A 21,851-nucleotide genomic window follows, 5' to 3' on the forward strand; every position below is an offset into this window, starting at 1 on the left:
GCGGTTTAATTTAGTGGAGAAAATTTCACGTTAATTCAGAGAAAGAAATGTACCATTGACAATCGGGTCAAAAAATCGTTGACGCCCTCACATAAGATTTCGGCATAAAAGCAAATAGAAAAAAATATAGCTAGTCTACACTAGCTCACCGGGCGAACCTTACGATCGAAAAGTAGCAATCTTCCTAAGAGTCAGGAAATATTTAAGACCCCTTTAAAAGGGATCGAAGAACAACGTTAAAAAGCTAAGGCATTTTCTCCTTTTCACTTCAACATTTAAGTTGGCGGGCCAGGTTTAGTGTATGAAGAAATGTAATAATGCTAAGAACATCAAACAAGCATCTTACCTGAATAACACTTGCGGCCTCAGTGGATTTTTCGTGAATGGTGCTCGATACAAGCTTCCACTGTGTTCTTATACAATACCACTCATCATTAGTTAGCACCAATCAAACTGAACCTATTTCCGCTGTCACTCAATCAACAAACAACTCTCCAATGATAATTACGAAAGTTAAATCTATTGGCTGAAAAGATCCCTTGTAGGGCAAAAGTAATTTTTAGTAATCAGGTCATACAATTAACAGGTACTATTCACAGCACCTGCTTAACGCTCGATAAATATTGGCATATCTCGCACTGCGAAATGATTTACTGTTTGTCTGAAAATAGAAAAAATATAAGTCAAAGATTTATAACAGTGCTCAGGCACGAAAGACCAGTGAGTATGTCGCTAAACCTCCCTCGAAACGAGAAAGAGTAAAATATATGTCCTACCTACGAACAAATCTCACTTTAATTGTCTGAAATACTGAATTATGCGTGTATTTCTTGTTTTAAAATCCCAAGATTAACGTGCTTATACTTCAAGGAGTTAATGGCAGGTATATATTGTTATGGAAAAATTCAATTTTCAGAACTTGGCTTTGTATTTTGGAATATGAAAGCCTTTTTTTGAAGTAAATATGAAGTTTTGTCATGCCGATTTTAGATCTCGATATCTTTTCATCACTTTTAATTTACAATGCAATAACGGAGTGACGCGCGCATTGTGATTGATCGTTACCGGTACTGCTGATAAACCACATGGAAATTTCCCAAAAGCTGTTAATCTCTATGCTTTGAAACACGAAGAAATTCAGTTGGCTCTTCTGCTCTGACTCTGACAATACCACGTGATCTCCAATACCCCGCGTGGTTTATTGGTGTAAATTATAGAAACATGTGGGTTTTAACTAAAAGAACAGCATATACAGCAAATACAGTAATTAAAGAAAACACCTCACTTTTGATTATCGCAATAATATAAATGAAATAAATAGATTTGTGCCTCAGAAAAGGAGCAGCGACTGGGATGTAGTTGGCGAATGCATTCTCGATTGAACTTGAACTTAATTTAAAGATGTGCACATTATTCATCGTGGTGTAAAATAGGATAGATGAATTTTCACTCGTTTGTCTCACGATGGAGTCACTTTGAGATGTAGATCGCGACGTTTCGACTACTATACTGCTAGCCTTCATCAGGCGATGAGTTCAATTGCTGCGTGTCGCTATTTGTAGCACCTTGGTTCGCTACTATTGGTGCATTTCGATCCTCATTATTCCGACTTTGTGACGCTGTTCCCTCATAGGTCCGCTTTCTAACTGACCGGCTGTTGTGCTTTGTGATTGTGGGTATTCATGCTTCAGAAATTTCGATTCCACTATCTCTATTAATTTTATATGGATGAAGTCTTACATGGATAGCGTCCTTGACCCTTCGTGTGTACCAGTGAGGGTCACGATCAATAAACTTGACTTTGACCCAAATGGGTAAATGCCCCGTCTCGTTGGCGTGTTCTGAAATTGCGGAGGTTTGTGTACGAGCAAGCTGTATGTCTCTGTCATGTTATTGTATCCTCTCTCGCTTAGCTCTCCCTGTTTCTTCGATATACACTTTGCCGCATTCGCAAGGAATCTTATAAACAAACAACATGACAGGCATACGGCTTGCTCGACATTGCTCTCGAAGCGCTTAATTAAAACTGATGAGTTCGAGTACTTAAAATAAAATGATTGAAGATTTTAAAACGGTATATCGCGTTGTACTGATTCCTCCCCAAACCATTATCCCCTGTTATCCTCGTTCTCCGCAGTTCAAATATATGATCTTCCATGTATTTACTTGTATTCCTCACCACTTACGGGTACATTACGAACTCACTATGTGACCAGCTCCCAGTTGTCTTGGAAGCTCAGTTGGTAGAGCACTGCAGCGGTATCGCAGAGGTCATGGGTTTGAATCCCTTCAGACCTGAAATTTTTTCAGGCTTTAATTTCACAACTGCTTATGTTGTGTGTGTAGCTGCGATGATCAATCATATCTTCGTATAATCTATTAAGCTCTCAAGACAGGACTGGATGATATATTACACCTTCTCTTAATTTCTGTAACGAGAAAAGGAGTGCTAAGGGAGATGCATGGAAATGTAGAATATCCGATGATTTTCAGGTCGACACCGCTTAGTATCAAGCATATTCAACACTGCCTGGTAAAACTGTTATCAATAGATATTTATTCCGAAAACTTACCAAACAGTTCAGAAGGTATATAATGTATTCAGTAGCTATATCAGTAGTGTGAATTGATTATAAACAAAATCAGCTTAATATCATAACCCACATCGGTAATTAACAAATAGAATCTCTAATGTACGTTTATGAAGTTTACATATCCTTGATTCTAGGCCAATATTCCTGAATATCAGTTACAACAATCCCAAGACGAATTTTTTGTGTATTAACGCAAGCTATCTGAATTCTGATAATATTTACAACATTTGTAAACAAGGAGCTCTTGTCTTCGAATATCTCAGACAAGCGCTATAGAATAACACGTTTTAACCAAGCTATTTCGACATCAACTCTACGCAACTAATGGAACTTCCTTGCTGCCGGTTTGGTTTAAAGTAGAAAACAAAGGAAAACTCACAACTCTAATTACTGGGAATTGTGACTAAGCAGTAGAAAAGCTAGCAAAGATCAATTTTGAGTTATTTCATACAACCGTTGTGTATAACAGTGTAATATTTCAAAACAAAGAGAGTATCAGCCCGAGTTTTCTATGAGCCAAGGGGGCGTACCCGAGGTGACTATAGAACGAGTAGTTAAATTGTTTGTAGACACACTAAATACTACATCAAAAAAAAAAAAAAAAAATTAAAAAAAATACAATTACGTTTTTTTTTATAAGTCTAAAATTAAGAATAATTTTCAGTTTCAATAGCAGTGCAAGCGCAATCGTTGTCTATTTGCGAATAGGAAACGACGAGGGATCAATCAGATTGGCGGATTTCCAATATAACACAGCTGAGTGGTCAGTAAATCATAATAAAGTAACATTAAAACAGTTCTTTCTGTAAGGTAACCAATGGGTGCTGCGGAAAGCTTAAAACATTTTCAGATCGTCTTCTCTATTAAGACTCATTTTAAAAAAAGTATATATATCCCTTTTAAAAACTATATTACGCAATTTCACGGCAATTTGTCCACACCAGATCGCAGATCAAGTGGAATAAAATATACCCTAAATGTTGCTCCAGTAATAAATTTCTGCAAGCTTAACATTTTTCTCACTGAGTGTTTTTACCCTTTGTTTGGCTCAGTTGAGAGCTTCGTCGTTGAGATTATTTCGTCTGATGAAAATGATTGGGTTATTTTTATTGCTGTAACGGTGATCTATGTTTAATGACACTAGCGACTGACTTCGCAGGTTTCCATATGATCACTAGCGAACACCATGAGGAAATCCACAAATAATTTGACTGACCGTTGGTGAGTCGCAGGCTCACTTGATTTGAAAGGCAAGTTCAACAACGGAACCATGCAACGTCAGCAAATAGATAGAAAACAAGTTATTATGCGAAAACCTCACAGAATTCAAAGCCCATGGCATGTAATCAAACTAGTACGAGAGATCGGTTAAACCACAAACAATTTTCCCGCGATGTCTCAGTTACGAGAGTTGTTTTAGTCCCTCCAGGGGTGGGTCCAGGGTTTTACATGAGTGATTTGGACCAAATTAACCAGGGAGGTTTGGACGCATGCTCCCCTAAGAGAGCATTCTGAGAGCACTTCAACCCATTCAGAAACATTTGAGTGATTTCTGGAAATCACTTGAACTACTCTGGATTCCTCTGGATGCACCCCTACCCTCGTACAACTTTTGATAGTGCCACAGCATTAGAATTCAAAAGGTGACAAAGCTGGGTTTTCGCTACTGTTTATCACAACCATAATTTTAAAATTGTCGTCATCAGCCCCTTGATAGGCCTCAAATACAATAATATATATTAAATACTCGTGACTTAATATAATACAGCAAAACAATATTCTAACAATTTGAATATTATGAAATTTGCTTGAAGTAGTTCCTATTACAAGACGAAGCGGACAACAATAATCCTTGTCGAATATCAAATCGAAAAGCTTCTTCTTCTGTTTTGTTCTTGACGGAAGAGCGCTTCCAATGCTTTACCAGAAATACGCTGAGGGTCATTGAAGATTACAAATATTTGTTCCAAAGTAATCAAATCGGACATTCCCATACATGGATATGGCACGCCATCTTGTTCTTGTTCTTACCGAAAGCTGGAGACAAAGATGTGCACGAACAACGGAATTCTCCTTCTGATACTTCAGTCAGTTCGTAATGTCTAGCGTAATCAGTAGAACACGTTATCCCCATAGCACGTCGATTCTGGTGAAAATCAATCAATAGAAAAAATATTAATAGAATGTTTAATACAGTTGAACCCTGCTGTTTCGAACTCGCAGAAAAAAAAAGGAAAATAGTTTGAAATAGCCGATCATAACTAACTGAAGGGCAACTCTAAGGGTAATGGTTTTAAGTTCGAAATAGCGAGGAATGTAAATAAATCACGTAACACATCAGTTGTGTGGGAAAATAATTTAGGGACTCAAGCTGGTGTCCACTTAATAGAGGGTGTTCGCTAACAGGGGGTACCTACAAATGAGAGTTTTCTTTCTGTTGGGGTAGAAGTGACATTTTACAGGTTGTGGTTGGGGGGGGGGGGAGGGAAGGGGGGAGCGAAAGATATGCTATTTACAATGTTAGCGAGATGAACCCACCGCACTTATCTTCAGGATTCATAACTTTTTTTGGCGGAAAGAAATACTCGATCTACTAACAAAGCTGCCTAAGACTTCATAACAGTTGAAATTATTGTGTGAGTTCTCCTGATGCACGATTTTCTCTTGCAGCAGGGAGGTTACTAGCTTTTGAAACAGTAGTCTATGATGTGAATATTTACCTTCGGCTCAGTGTAAAAAGCTTCTGACAAACCGGAATTCTCAGTGGCTGTTGTAGGAGCCCCCTTTGTGAGTGTGTGTTTACACATGCTGAAGTTTGCAGCCGGTTTGCCGCTGTCAGAGCCAAGAGCATTTAGCTAAAAAAGGATGAATGACACTGACAGATCAATAAATGGAATCACATATTCGAACCTACATGCACATTTGAAAAGTGCGGAATAAAAAAGCACATGAAAAAGTATGATCGAAAAAGTTCATTGACTGTAGCAATCAATCAATCAACCAATCAATCAATCTTTAATTATAGAGGGTAAAACACCTAATAGTTATAAAACTAATAAACTTGTGGTTCTCCAAAAGCACCCTTGTCGTTGCATGCTAAGGAAGCCGAGATACGCTTTTATTGTGTTGAAAACATTGGCCAGAGTACAGAATCTTTTACATACCGAAATGCAAAAAGTTTTTTCTTATTTTACCTTTTCATTCATTGTTGCATTAACTGTAGTCAGAGATTCTTTTAAACGGTTGTGCATAGACTGAAGGTCTTGATGTGAAGCATTCTGTGCACCGTCGACTGCTTGAAGTGCTTTCATCAAATTGTTCATCTCGGTATATCCTTTCTCCAAACGCGCTACACTGCTGCTGATGTTACTGTTGGTTTTGCTCAGCCCTTGAACTCGTGTCTCCAGTTCGGTAACATTGACGGCTAACCTCTCGCTCATCCTCTCTGTTAAAATCTGATTTTGACGCAGTTCATTCACTGTTGATATTATCTCCTTATCATTCTTATTGAGGTCCTTCACTGAGTTATTTAGTTGTTTAACCTCGGTGTCAAGCTTCTTCTCAAAGGCATGGTGTGTATTGGTCATGTTTACCCACACACCATCCACAGTGGCCACCTGGCAAAGAAATATCCTCCATTAACATTGAGGTTTTCAAGAGAAGAGAACACGAGGGCACAGACAGAATCAGAACAACAACCAACGCCTGTAACGTTGGCGTAGATGAATGACTATGAATGCGGCCAAGAGTTCACCTTTGTACTTTTATTTGCATGCACTAGCCTGCAATGCAGGATTAAAATCCTGTAAATAAAAACCCGGAGGTATGAAGCGTCTTTGGGGGTGTACGGTGCAGAGTAGCATCCTCAAAACAAGTGTTAAGAAAATATTGAATCTCATTTCTTTTTCGTTAGTCTGGTATTCTGAAATGCCAGTTAAGTTCTTTAATCAGCTACCTAGTACTACCTAGAATGTTCTTTCACGACTTTACACTCCCGAGTGCACGAAATGCTAAATCCGCGACGCGCATCTCGCGCGTTCTAATGATCCACTCTCCTGCGCAAATATATCAAACTTTGCCTATCTTAATCTTGATGATTAAGAGTATGAAGAAAATCGTTGCTCTTCACAGAACATACCTTGTTGGCAGTCTCATTGACCTGAGCCTTCAGGACTTCGACCTGTCGGTGAATATCAGAAATACATGGTGTTAAAGTTGTGACAATGTGAAGGATGCTCTATTTTCAAATTTTCACGAAGTAAGCTGTCACGCAGCCCTTACTTTGGTAGCTCTCAGTGACAATTTCGACTTAAATGGCAACAACCAGTTGGAAGTACACAAACCTGACTCTCATGTTTTGTGACGAACATTTCCACTGCATTGTCTCGTGCTTTCTAGATAAAGAGAAACGGCAAAACAAACATTTATCAGTTTATGAAATTACAGAACTTAAATGGGAAGCACCTTAATCAAAGAAAACTAGCAAGTCATACCAATTTGTGAGTAAAAACCTAATGCGGTCACTGATTGATGAAAACTCAGCCTAGATTGCGTGGTGGGTACAGGTAGTGGAAATTCAGCTGGACTACAGACAAGTACTTTGATTGTACCGTTTAAATTTAACACGAGCGCCTGGAGCAAACGAGTTATAACATACAGATGTCTTTTTCTGCCGCTATTTGTTTCATCCCTTTAAGGCCATTTCGTTCCTTGGAGGCGGGAATTTATAAATTACTAAAAGGACAAAGAGAAGTTGTCACAACCAGACAAATAGACGCTGTCGCTGCCAGACAAAAATACTGCATTAAGAACCTCCTTTATTATCAAAAGGATACACTGTTGGGAACACTAAAAGATCAACTGTCCCTATTCAGAGATCGGATTCGCCATGTAAGTTATGTCACACGACCACACATGAAAGTTTCCTTTGCTTTACGTCCTGCTACGTTGAGGAAATTGTATCACCTTTCCTGATCTCGCCTAAATATTTATGTTACGGTATAACGTTTCACAAACAGTACCATTTTAGCTTCCATGGCCAACATGTTATTCTCCAAATCTTGAATTCGTCTCAGCAAATTCTGCACCGACACGCTTTGCATTCCCGTACTTGGCGCATCACCTTTGTTACCTGAGAAAAAAGAACAGAACTTCTGTTAGATTCATTTTCTCTTCAAGTTGGAGGTCTGGCCGGAAATTCAGCATAAGTAAACACTACGTGTGAGGTTTTATTAGCAACACATATAACAAGAACAGGCCAGAACAAAACAAGAGTATCCTTAGATGGATTTGGAAATGTAAACACCATTTCAGTGACATTCCAACAAGAGAATACAACATTGACAAGATTAACATATGTTTAACTGTACATTAATATTTCAAATCAAGTTTCCAAAAAATATTACAAATACAGCACATACAAATGATTACCACACACCCAATTATTAGGAAGTGAAAAAAGAACATTCATGGATAAAACAAACAGGGAACAGAAAGTTGTTCCTCAATGAAATACGCCATCGAAATAAACAGCGCGCCTTGGGGCTCTAAGCACACCACGAATTCCCGCCTAAATTGTGACCTAGTCTTGACACAGCGTTTCCCGCCAAAATATTGACAGTCTAAAATAGAAACCACGACTGCGCGGAATTTAGAACTCGCGAACATATCAGATATGTAGATTAAGGAAACAGGAAAAAGTGAGAGAAAAGATTGTGGATTATTTATTGATCCAATGTAAAAATGTTAATCGCACTACAAATAGAGCTTTAATTAAGCAAAATTGTTTATACAAAATCCTATGTCGTAAGAGAATAACACAGAGGCCACATTCCATCGATAGCGCCAACAACTGAAGAATGCCAGCAACCAGGAGAGGGTTTGTTTTTTCCCGCTTGCCCTCGGGTTACTGTGCTGAGAGGAAGTTTATATTTCTTTCATCCCAAGGTTGTATCAACAGGCAATCTTTCCTTTTCCGTTGTGGGTTTATTGGCATGTTATAAATGTGACCCCTCTTAGGCGGCATTTCTTGTGATCAAAGATCATCACACGCATACCGAACCCGGTTACTGAATAAAATTTGTTTTCGTCAGGCATAAAGCAGATACTACCAGGGTTATTATTTTATTGACAATCAAAAGTTCCGCTGCTTTTGTTTTCCAGTGTCAGAGGACCTCTGGAATCATGCTCATTAGAATTTGTGATGACAAAAGATAGCTCGGGCGAGAATTTGAAAAAGTGCTTTGGCGCAAGATAACAAATTCCACCAATTTTGGTGTTAAGGCGAGCAAGACCCTTTAAACACTAGGCGTGCATTCAATGAGTAAACAATAAAGATGTAACTGATGTTTTGTTGTTATGTAATATGTAATTGTTTATCAGGAAATTGAAATGTAAATTGAAGCGCGTTGAAAGTGAATAAATAAAAGAACTTTTCATTTCGTTTTCTGCCCGACCCACATTACACACAACTGAGCTAAATTATCTTTCCTAACTAAAGGGAAACCTTGGGGTGACTCGCAGAATTTTAAAGACTTCCGGTTTGTGAACGAAAAAAGGGCGCCCTGCTAAAATTGACATTCGTAAATTTCTTTGAATGAATGAGTGAATAAATGAATGAGTGACTGAATCGCTTCTCCACGTGCTTAACTGAAATGATCTCTCGTCAGAATTCCAATTGAGAAGTTTCCACTGGTTTAATATTATAAAGAACAGCCCAAGGAATTTTTTTGACACTACCCAGTGACCACCCAGAGTAGACCTTAGTACGTGTAAGAATGCGTTTTGACATTTGACACGCACTTGGCGAAGGTGCTATCAGATGCACGCAAAGAAGGATTTTCATTCAAACAGTTTTTTTCCCTTTTAAAATACTACTGAAAAAAAGAATAACAAAACTGGACACGCCCTCGAGTACAGTCACATACCTGAGTTAAGATCCTTGCATCCACACTTGGGACCCACTGTGCCATTGATAATTAAAATTACTAGTGCCAAGGCGGCTACAGAGAAGGCTAGAATAAGACAAAGGATCAACTTGCTAAGGCAACTATCCTTCTTCCAGAGAAACGCGTCAGTGAACGAGACTGACGCGTTCGAATCATCTGAACATTCTGTAATTTGTCTCACGCGATGCTTCCTAGGCCCTGTTGGTTCATAAAGATCGTTGTCCCTGCTTCTGTGGCCATGGGCAGGTAATTCTGTTAAGTCTGTTCTTATACTCTGTAAGTCTTCTTCGTCTAAACCATTCTTGATTTGTCTGGCGCGTTCTGACAATCGCCCGGTGGGTTCATAAAGCTCGTTTGTCCTGCTTCTTCTGCCCTGGGCGGGAAGCTCTTTTCTTATACTTTGCAAGTCTTCATAATCATGGTTTGAACTCGAAATCACATCGCCACTTTCCAAATTATCGTAAGCGGCATTGATGTAGACTTCTCCTACACCAGCTGCTGATGAAATCGATGAACAGATTGACGAGCAGCTTCGTAGGCTGCCGCAGTCCGAGTTCGCGTATGGCGGAGATAAATAATTCATACTTTGTCCTTTCGTAGAAGACATCGTTGGTGCAGTGAATGTTTTTCGCCAAAGTTGGAAACTATTGTTGTCTATCTTGAATCGCTGTTGTTGTCGTTACTGTGTGACCAGCAGTTGAAACTGTCCATATAAATGGTATCGTACGTGTTCTGAAGGTAAGTGGTTTTACTCGATACCTCAATTGACGCCGTTCTAAATAGGCGAAGACCTCCTCCGAAACGATTTGTCATGAGAAATGATTGACATGTCTTTATGCATGCCATGCTCCTACGGGGACCCGGGTACGGGAAAAGGAGACGTTCTCACCAAACTGGAACTTTTGCATAACATTAGTAACGCGTGGGTGATACAATAATTTCTTTGTACACAGACGAAAAACACGAAAGGCATCATTAAACTTTTAACGATAATTGTTGTAATGCAACGATCATTACACTGATTATTCTTGTGAAGTTTAATACACTGATTCAACGTCCGAAAAAAATAACAGCGGGAATTTTCCGTTCCAGACAAAGTGTTTTCTAAGCTTTCATACATATTCAGGTGGTATGAGCTTTGAAAAAACGTTTTCTCTCTCTACCGGATGAGTAGATGTATCTCCAGGGGATTGTTTACTTTCTTACTCGGTTGTTTCTTTATTTACCTTGGACAGGAATCTGCCTTCTTGGCTTTCAGTGACCACAAATAAAGTCAATTTAATGTTGAGCGACGAGGTATTTCTGATTTCCTGTTATCATTAACCAGACCAAAACGAATGGGTTCGATCACGGAAAGCCAGAATCTTTCTAATTTTTACAGACGGTGCACAGATACCATTAGCAGTTTAGTTTGTAGCTCGTACCATTCTTTGGTAACTTAACTTAACAAACAATTCTTTGTAAAAGGCAAAACCTGACCGTGAGAAAATGTACTTTATTTCCACTTGACCCCGGCATGTGCACGTGTGAAGGTGAAAAGTATTGCTATCTCTACATGCGTTATCCTGCTGACGACATTGCACGTTAGTGTCGATCTAAGGTGTCCTTTCTCTGCCGCATTATTTATGCTGTGACGAAAGCGGAAAATCGAATATTTACTAAATGCATAAAAATTGCCTAGAGATAAACAAACACTATGTTTTTGGGGAAACGCAATGTGCTCCGTGATCCACGTACTGAAAACGGTCTTCAAACGATTTGGGACCTGAATTGATATCTAGCCGGTCATACTGCGTCTTGGGCGCCGGACAATTTTTTTTTTCTTTTGATGAAATGATTGCAAAGCGATCGACTATTCCTATAAATCTAAAATTCCTCGCGCATCGGATGCAAAACTACATTACTTGCCCCTCAATCATGACTGACAGTGAACTGAATGACGTCAGACTTTCTTTGTAGGCGGGTGTCGGGTGAACTGATTGATTGACAGACGTCAGTAGCACTAGTATCGTATTTTCGGGCAATGGGAGCGAAGATAAAGTTCGTGTTTCCTACAGTGGGCTTTACTACATTGCATATTGATCGACTATGTACAGAGGCGAACATTCTGCAGCCACCTGTAGCAGTGTCGACGCTTTGCGCCTCGTAGCATGGAGAGGCGGTACAGTTGTTTTAAAGAAGTACGTGCACCCACACGAGTCGTCGCCCAAATCCTAAGCAGTGACACAACTCAGAGAAAGAACCGTCTATCACGTACTGCCTTGTTGTAATGATTGCGAAATACTAGCCTGCGTTGCAGGCGTAAAACGTAGGGACCCCCGGCCGAGTCTCAGTGCACCCTACCATTTACTACATCGTCACTGCTGTGAAGGATCATTGATCTACCCAAGAAGTTTTGGAAGTCGCAGACGGAACGATTTTCCAAGGTCTTCACAAGTTTGCTAAATTCACTCTTCCCCTGGGATACTAGTGGAACATCCTTTCAACATTACCGCGGCGCGGTAATATTGCAGATATTGAAAGGATGTTCCACTACTACCTATTACTCCATTAAAATTACTCACGAGGCTGTTTAATACTCTACAGTTGTATTTCAATTAAAATAAATTATTTTCTTTATTTGATTTCACCCCAGAGCTCAAATACAGTCTTTAATTAATAAAATACCGGTATGCCGATATCGTGTTTATCGCGGCAAATCCTGTAACTTTCCTCTGCCAGGGCAATACGCTTGAAAATTTGTGCTAGCAATATTATATATGGATTTTTAATTTGTATTTCGCTTTGCAAACCATAACCTATTTCAGTTGAGATCGGAAAGTGTATATCATTGTCAAACAGCACTAATTGTTCTTTGAGGGAACCGGAGGCCCGGCAAGGCACAGAGGATAATAGAGAAGCCGTCACACCACAGGCGGCCACGTGTCACGTTACACTGAAAGTTCGCATAAAAGTGAAAAAAAAATCCTCGCATTGAGAGCTTGGGTTGCCTGTGGCCTTGTGAACGTCTAAAACTTCCTGCCGTTATCAGAAACACTGCTACCGACAGAAACCGCCCGATTGTTTACATCTGATGATCCTGGAAGCTGATTTACACTTGTTTGTGTTAAAGCGAGGGAATCTATTTGATGAGAACCGTGACGGAGTTCAATATTTCGGTAATTGTTGTGACTAAGATGACAAGTTTCTTCGTGGATGCATGACCGATCTGCCGATGGTGTTTTTCACTTAGCGATTTTAGCTTTACTTAAGACTTGGCAAACTTTGATTGTTTTGCACTAGTGCCCGCCAAGGTTACCGGCTGGTAAGTCAAAAACGACTTCCATCTAAATTTTTTTAAAGAAAAATCTCTAAACTTTTAGCTACTCGGAATTAAATTTACTTTCTCTTACTGTTTTTTATTGGCTTTCATCGTTTCAATGCGCTTGAATTTTCAGAGCCGGGCTCTTCCTAATTTGCATAATCCGTAATCGGCCCATGGGCATTTATACTTAGCTCTTATTAACCGAGCAGGAAGTCTGTATGGGACAATCTTGACCGAGGTCGTGAGTACAGACCGACTTAGCTCGGTTAATAAGATGTTTATTATATGGCAAAGAAGAAAACTTTAATTCGTTTAATGTAACTGGTTTGTACTAACTGACATTTTGCTTGCGAACGGCGATGAGCTTAACTTAAACCTGCCGAAATTTGCTCGTCCTCTCTTCCTATTTTTTGTCATCAGGCTTTATGGCACTTCCACAAACGATTGAGAAGAAAATAAAAGAAAATGGTGAACATTTTTGTATTTTAGTTTGCTACTTTTTCAACGCAAAATGAAACCGGTCTGGATACCGGTCTAGATGGGAAAATCTAGACCGCGGTCAATATCGATTTCAGCCAATCAAATTCGTGAATTCGGTAGTTCCCAGTCCTTGTGAGACACAGCCATATAATAAGGCTACTTATTCTATGGCTAGCTGCGTGAGCGGGCAAGATGAATCAAATCCTGCGCTGTGATTGGCTGCCCGAGCGGGCAAGATGGAGCTATCTTGCCCGCTCGGGACTACCCGCAGTGTCCCGCAAGAAAAATTTCCCCGAAAGCCATATAACAAATCCCCTTTTTGATCAATCTTGTTAGGTCAACATGGTTGGATATTGGCCAAGTTCTTTTTTTTGTTTGTGTTTATGGACCGAGACGGAGTCGAGGTCCATAAACACGCAAAAAAAGAACTTGGTCAATAACCCATACATAATGCCGCTCAGATCTCTGTCTTAGCCAATCAGAGCGCGTGTTATATCGACCACAAGCCAAAGCCATATAATAATTACATAGAATGTAAACATGTGGGTATAAAAAATAAAATTACTTAAATGACTGTTTTTTTAAGATCCTCGAATGAAATCAATCGAAAATTCTACGGTATTAAATATTTGGGCCTTACTCGCTGATTTCCTCATGCAATGAACACTGGGTTATCGCCACGGCTACCTCCACGGAAATCTTCTTCATTCGTACTCTCATGACCAGTTGCAGCTTCCGCGACACGGACAATCAAGGCGCAGGATACAATGAGAGCTATTAAGCCGAACTTCACAAACTTCCTTGCCATAAGGCCGACAGCAAAATTTTTCAAACCCCAACAAATTTGGTTTCAAAACCCGCCAAATTTAACGTAGATTTCGAAAATAGTGGGCCTTTTAGAAAAACATCCTTGCGTGACGAGAAATCGAGTTTAGTCTCCCTGATAGTCCGGAAATCGCTCGAATTTTTTTTGGAAACAAACTAGAATCGGCATTGTTCCGACCCGAAAGGCCGACCCTAATATTTTTCTGATTCCCCGAAATTGGATTTCATTGACGGTCAATATGCTAAACTTTCCTATTCTATGTGAGCTTTTTCGCTTTTCTGCGTTTTACTGTACAAACGAAGGCAAAATGTTCAAAAAGTGAATAATTTTAAAGAGGTTTAAGTTACCCAACGTGACGCAAATCAAATTTCGTGACCTTTTTGTTCAACGCGACTTTGATGTGAGCAACTCCTGCTTTCTCCCATCCTTTGGCAACGCAGTTATTTTCCCTCACTACTATAGTAAAGTCTAGTAAAGTGGTCGTGAAGGTATATCATCCGTGTTGATTAAAGAATTATATAGCATGGCATTTAAGTTGGCGTGATTAATTTTCGAGAAAACTTTTCTGCAAAAAATCTTGAAAGTTGAGAAAATACTTAACAATAAGGTATAATGATGAAATGAAAGATCTACAAAGCAACATGAATTGTAGTATTGCAATGTCGCAATGGACGCTGCACACGCTCAATTGAGCCACTTTGCTTTGCAACCTTCAATACAACACAAGAAAGCACAAAAGACTGAAAATTTATTGGGTGACTGTTCGCGAAGTTGAAATTGATATTTTTTGTCGCCCGTTGAAAAGATAATCCATCTCTCTCTTGAGAGGGTGGTTTGACGACAGATATGTTTAGCTCCAAAGATCTGTAGAGAAAGCATGAATTTTTTGCTTTTTTTCCTTTTCAAATTGTGTCATTCACTCTTCACGAATTCATGACACAATGATTGCGAAGTAGCATGTTACGTTAACTTTTTTTTAACAGAAGCCCAGCAGCTGTCTGTCGCAATTTCTTTGCTAATGAAATTTGAAATAAGTATTTCAGTAGAACAGAAAGGACAAAGAACGGAAAGGAGAGCACAAAAACAGACAAAACTAACAAAAACTAAAAAAACAAAAAGCAAAAAACCAATATTCTCTGTTTCTGGCGTGACTCTATCAAGTCATTTTTATAAACCGGTTATAAACAGAAGAATGGTTTTATGAATAGTTTATATATATCCTGACCGAAAAGGTCCCATAGTTTTCTTGCGTCGTTTGCACTTTCTAATCGCAGGACACCGAAATATAGACATTTGCAATTGAAACAAAGTGAGCGATAAAAGGAAAAGGTATGACAAGCACCCCACATGGTTGTAAATTTCACTTTCTGAATGCACCGTTCTAGATTTCTGGGATTTTACTGGCACGTGACTGGGAGGCCACATATCAATTTGCTGAAAGTCAACCAAGTTAAACTTTGAAACTATCATGTTTCGCTGCTCAAATCCGGTTTCTTGCCAGACAATCGTTGGCAACCAAGCCTGGTCCAAACTACTACATATGTACTTATCTTTTTCAAATCATTTCATTAAGGAGTTCACTAATGAAGCGTATTTGTTTTTTGTATAGGATATGTAAAGTGGTATTACTTACGTAATAATGCTTCATGGTACGGGCATAATATGTGATCTTAATAAGGTCAGTTTTTATAAGCATATGGTCAGTATTTGATGATTAAAATACCAAGGAATTAGAGAACGTGTAAGGTCAAACTGTGGGATACATTCTCACGCTCTCCTAATAACCGTTTGCACATCTGGTATGAAGTACTTGTAAGGAAATATCAAATGATAGCTTGACACCACGGCTACCAAAACCACAAGCATGCGCACAACCTACCACCCGTACAGTCATGCCGTTTCCTGTTCGCGGTCAGTATCTAAACCAAGATGACACTCCGGGATGACACCCGGTCCCTTTGGAACCCAAGACAATATTTTCAACTGTAGTCCACATGTCCTCCCTTTGATTATCATTAGTGAACGAGTTATCAGTCAGAAACAAACTTTTAAGTTTTAAAATGGCTTTACGCGGAAAAAACCGACGAAGGCTTTTCCGGTTATTGCTGTCATGTTATTTAAAGAATGGCTAAAGCATATCAATTATCGTACAGTGCAAAGGTGAATCAATGTTCCGTTCCGTAGACACCGCTATAAATATTAGTGTAAATCAAAAAATTCTAACTGAACTCCGTCCTGACCCGCATTTACAGGGTCACTACAAAAAGACAGCTCCTTGTCTGACGGCTCTCCCAATTAAAGACTCCTTTATTGTGCAGGTCCTTGTTTAAATCGTTCTCCTGTACTGTATTCATCAGCAAATACTAGGAAAAATCAGACTGAGAAACTTCAAGTTTATCACTATTATGAAATCGAGACAAATCTCATTGCCATCGCTAACGGCGTTATTTAACCAAGCTCTTCTGCAGCTACATGTACGCATTGCGGGCCTACTTTTTTCCCCCAACACTTTTGTGCAATACTAGTTGTTTATTTCAATGATAGCCAATGCCAAAAGCTCAAGTAGTATTTCAAAAATGTTAAATATTTGGATGGTGAGGAGTTGACGCAATACTCGTCAACACCTTACTATCCCAGTCTCCTAACTCTCTCTCTCCCGCTCTATACAGGGGTTGAGAGGGTCCGAGATGGGCATGCTCGGAACGTCGCCATTTTTCACCCTAAAGGGAAAAAGATATATGTATGGTAGAACGATACTCGAAAGTTTGAAGCGTGTGCGCCTAGTGACCATCAGTAATTACAAGTAGGAACACCAGACTGACAACCTTCAACAAACTTAAGGTTACTTCCCACCTTCGCGGGTGCCCTTCGGGAAAAAAATCGTACGCGCGCCAGTTTCAATAAAACCCCAACAAACTATATATCATAAGAAAGCTTAATAAATGTACTTTACGAAAAAAATACAATTTCAGCAATGCTTTCTTTTAGGAAGTGTCAGGAGGTGGTAAGGCGTGAAACGACCGACGCTTCTTCTATTGAATTTATCGGCTATCGGATTCCGCAGTACGAGCAAAATGGCTGCACAGTCTTATTCACAGGGCATCAATCAACAAAAGTGTGTCGGGCTTTCTCGATATTCTGATTGGTTGTCTAGATATCCACATCTAAAGTTGGAGTAGCTAAAAATATGCGAGACGTGTTGCGTAAATGGACGCCACGGGAAAAATGTGTTAAATATCAAAATTTCCCGACACACTTTGGTTTGTCATTATCTCTGGAATGTTCTGTCGAAATTTCACGAAAATCCGTCAAATCTGCATACCCTATAAATTCGGTCAAAGTGGATGTATTCCGCCAAAAATCAAATGCGAGATTTTAGCTTGTAAAGGTTCGTAAACAACTCGCGCCACGCCCGGAGATTATCACGCCTAATAAAACCGCAAACCAATGGAACAACAGGACCTCCTAGTGTCTATGACAATAGATCGAGATTTCCCGGGAAAAGCATCGCATTGCAACATGTGTTTTTTTTTTTTTTTTATCCCGCTCAGTGGAGTTCAATTTAGGACGGCGACGTAATATAATGGGCAGAGACGCCAAAGGCAAAGGCAAAGGAAAAACCCGTGCCAGAAATGTTTAAGGCGGAAAATGTGCCGCTGAAAAACAAGACGTTAAGGAATCGACGGACAGCTTAAGAAATACCCTTAATGCTGAAATGAGTTTCCTTGGATAGGTTTCATTTTCTTCATCGCTTCCGCCAGATTCCGACGAAGAATCTTGTTCGCAGCCTGCACTGACGTTGATTTTAAAGCTACTTGTTCCAAGGATATTTGAACGCTCCGGATCTTCAGCAGATGCCGAGATTGTCGAAGGCGTTTGGCCAAACCAAGAGCCTTTGTCGCTTTCGGCAAGCTTGTTTTTTTTTTTTCTTTCCTTGACAATATGGAGCTTTTTCTTTCTACTTTGAGCCGGTTTTTTTCGTTTTCTTTACCTAAGGACTTTTTTCTGCTTTCGATTTTTCCATAGGAGTTAGCGAAAAGAGCTTTCACGTGGGAATTTTTGTCAAGTGCGTGATGTAAATAAATGACATGAAATACGAGCGATGAGCGTTTGCCGCGAAAATTCCCCCAGGGTTCTCGCCCGTTGACAAGATTATGACACCTTCCTAGTTTATTGACTTTATTTGAAAATATGTTTTTTCTAAATAACTCAGCCGCTTTTCGAGATTTTTAATGTTTTTCCTTTGGAAACGCTAGATAAAATGACGAACGTAAATTTTGTCCAATAAAAGAAAAAACGATTTTTTTGGCCTGTGAAGGTGGGAAGTAACCTTAACTTAGCGGCCAAAACAGTAATCGTTAGCCAGCGCTATTCAAATCATGTGATCTATAATGAAAAACAGGTTATTTCTACTTTCTTGCTAGAAAGAGTTCAGATCACTCGCTCGAATAACCAATATTTCACGTATGAACTACTCCATTTATAGTAAGCAGTTGACATTTATTTGTTATTGGTTAGTTATGTGTGGTAAGGGTTACATTTTCTCGAGTGTTTCAGACTTTTCCAACATTCTCGACCTTGGTACATGCTCATTACAATTGGCTTTTAATTTGGACCAATACGACAATACAACATTTCTTACTCTGTTCACGTCTGTTTCGTGCGCTGAGCATGTCATGTGAAATGCTTTTCAAGAAAACGCTAATTTAGTTATGTAAATGAACTAATGTTATCAGAAATAGATATAAACTTAACAAGCCTACATGCAAATGATAAGGTTTGTATACTGAAGGACGTTCGCGCTAATTGTTTCTGCGCATCCTTACTGCGCACACAAATTCACACGCCACTTCACGCATGAGAGCGCGCACTAAGGGTGCGTTTCTTTAAGAAAATCCAAGATTTGATTCTTAAATCCGAAGAATCCGTAAACGGATTTTGCGTTTCTTTACTAAACAGATTAATCCAAGATCTCTCGGATCATGGTGCGTCAAAGGAACCGAAGAATCCACTCCCAGAGTTGGTAACATTTGGAATTATTTACGCAACAGACCAGTTCTACAAATTTTACCTCCGTTGATTTACCTTCGATGTTTTTAACTATAAACCCCTGTAGACCATGTTCAATTATGTGCGCCAATTTTTCAAAATCAAACTTGTTTTCCACACGCTTTATATCTGAAACGAAGTCGGTGATCCCCAATTTTTTTGCTTTTCTGGCACAAGTAGTATCTGACTGCAGTAAAAATTTTAAAAAAAAGCTATTGACTGGAACATAAAGTAAAAACGAAAGGAATTCTGGTAGTTGTAGTCAAATGACGACAACGTACAAACTGTGCTATTACCATCTTTTTGAGCCTTTATTAAGGACAATTTATTTCCATATAACCTAGTCATTTTAGTTACTTCAGTTGATCAGTTACACCAGTGATGACGTTACCAGGTCACGCCCATGGTCATGTGACTAATTCCGAAAAAAATATAAAGGCTCCCTTTACTTTTTAACAAACTGACGTCAGTATTTCATGCGTCTGTCCTGTTATTGATCATGAATTTTGTCATAACATTGTGATATAAATGATACCGTGCAATCAGTCGACCTTATCGCCTGAAGAAGACTAGCAGTAAGCAGTCGAAACGTCGCGATCTACATCTCAAGTGACTACATCGTGAGACAAACGATAATACACTTTATTATTGCATCCACCACGATGAATAACAAGAACCTTTTCCTCGACATACTTTGACAATGTTATGACGAAATTCATTGTCAATAACAGGACAGACGTATTAAAAACTGACATCAACTTGTCAGTTAACGATAACAAATTGTCAAATTGTCCGCTATCGCTGGTTGACGCATCGCATAAATTATATATTCAGGTGTCTGTCCGCTTATTGACAATAAAAATTGGCCAATGAGCGCGTGAGAATTTCTGCAGTTATCGTAAAAATCCTGATTTCGCTTTGCATATATTTTTTTGTTTCATTTCTAAAAGGTCAGACTCACGGCAGATTCAAAATATTGAAAAACTTCGTAATTTTCTGAAAAAGACAGGATTTCACGAAAGGAATGCATAGGTATGTTTCGTGCTACTCAGGCTTACTACTGCTCTCGTGCTATGATCAAAGTTTTACCCCTTGAATTTTTAGGTGTATCACATAGGATTCCACGAATGATAAACCCACCGTTTACCGTTTGCAAATATCTGAATTAGTTCCGGATATATAGGTTTGAAAAATGTGTAAACTATTGAAATAAAATGACGTACACTCAACACAATATTACATCGGTCAATTTGCAGCAGAGACCATTGAAACTTAGTAGGTTAATAGGTCTACAGGTAACACACCTGCGGCTATAACAAATTCTGTCGCCATGACAACTCACTCTTTTCCCGCCAACCTGATTTCACTATTTTAGTGAAAAAGGCCACGAACTCGTCCTAGCATAACTATATGATTGCTTTTTTTAGAGTAGAGTGGAGTGGAGGGTGCGCACTCGGGAAAACTGCCATGTGTTCTGCCAGCAAACCGTCAAGATCCGCGCTGCCTGTTTTTCGCGTTTCTCCGAGGAAATGTTGGAAGAAATGTTAGGAGCCATATGGCTCCTGGTATAAATTTTATTTTAAACTTTCTAATGGTGTTTTGGGTGTGGCTGTTCAAACGAGGGTTTGATTAACTTTGGGTTAGAGAAGCTCCGGATGTTAAGAGTCACTGACTGGAAATATCGAGAATGGCTGGCCAGGTTAGAAAAATCGAAAATCCTGAAACTTTGCCTGAAGAACGCTTTTAGGGAGCTACTTTCGAAAATATTATTCCGATTTCCTTAGAATTTAAAGTATTCGAGAAATTCGCAAAAAACGGAAATATAGCTTTTTGCCTCATTAAATATGCAAAAAATATCTGGAAAATTGACAAAGTTCCCGGTATTCGTATTGAAACAATTTACAAAACTAGAACTCGGGGTAAACTTAGCATAAGAGCTTTACCTTTCTTTTATCTCACAATAGGAAGTTTCAAAATTTTCAAGCATTTTGAAGGATTCCGTCGACCGTCGAAGAATTGCGTTTTCAAGCCCCTGTGAAAACGGCAAAAATTGCGTAGTTTTACGGGCTTAAAACGCATCTTGGTATGTCCGATATGGAACTAAAACAAGTACTGTGCAAAAGAGTGTCGCTTCTACTATAATAACATGGAAAAAAAATTTCTGGGCAATCGAGGTTCACACAGGTAAAATGCAAAAGTTCACGACAGTTTCTTCTCAAATTTGCATGATGCGGTATGTTGAAAGAACTCTATTGTCGAGCACCCTAGTCTGTTTTTTTCCATTTGTGGGCCTTGCTATGTGGGAAATATACAAAAAGATAGTTGATCCATGTCGTTATTACAACATTGCTTCATTATTTCACGCAAGATATCTATAGAAAAAATCTATAGGAAAAGCCCAAAATATAAGTTCAAAGTTACCTAGATTAAACACGCTACATGTATTACGTGACTGGCGTCACGTAAGAGATATTTTCAGTTAGCTCCAATTTGAATTACTAGATTATTGAGGTTTAGACACTTGCTTATAATAGAAGCATATAGGGGTTTGTCTTTCCCGTCTATACACACTCGATTAGTCTGCAAATATTCGAAAGGAGACTGGTCTTTTAAAGTATTTTTTAACCATTGTGTGTCGATTTTGATCTTGA

At 39.1% G+C, this 21,851-nt stretch overlaps 1 protein-coding gene across 1 annotated transcript; it reads right to left on the reverse strand.

Annotated features, from left to right (window-relative positions):
* Positions 1 to 1,589: 1,589 nt before the first annotated feature.
* Positions 1,590 to 13,259, reverse strand: LOC145481689 (uncharacterized). Its single transcript, XM_081460209.1, has 7 exons — positions 9,521 to 13,259; positions 7,616 to 7,725; positions 6,938 to 6,988; positions 6,733 to 6,774; positions 5,789 to 6,211; positions 5,315 to 5,449; positions 1,590 to 4,740 (listed from the first exon to the last, which is right to left on the reverse strand). Exons 1-7 carry the CDS (start codon positions 10,146 to 10,148, stop codon positions 4,570 to 4,572), a joined length of 1,560 nt encoding a protein of 519 aa, XP_081316335.1. The 5' UTR covers positions 10,149 to 13,259; the 3' UTR covers positions 1,590 to 4,569.
* Between the last annotated feature and the right edge of the window lie 8,592 nt (positions 13,260 to 21,851).

Source organism: Orbicella franksi, chromosome 3 (genome assembly GCF_964199315.1).
Source record: "Orbicella franksi chromosome 3, jaOrbFran1.1, whole genome shotgun sequence".
Lineage (NCBI taxonomy): Eukaryota > Metazoa > Cnidaria > Anthozoa > Scleractinia > Merulinidae > Orbicella > Orbicella franksi.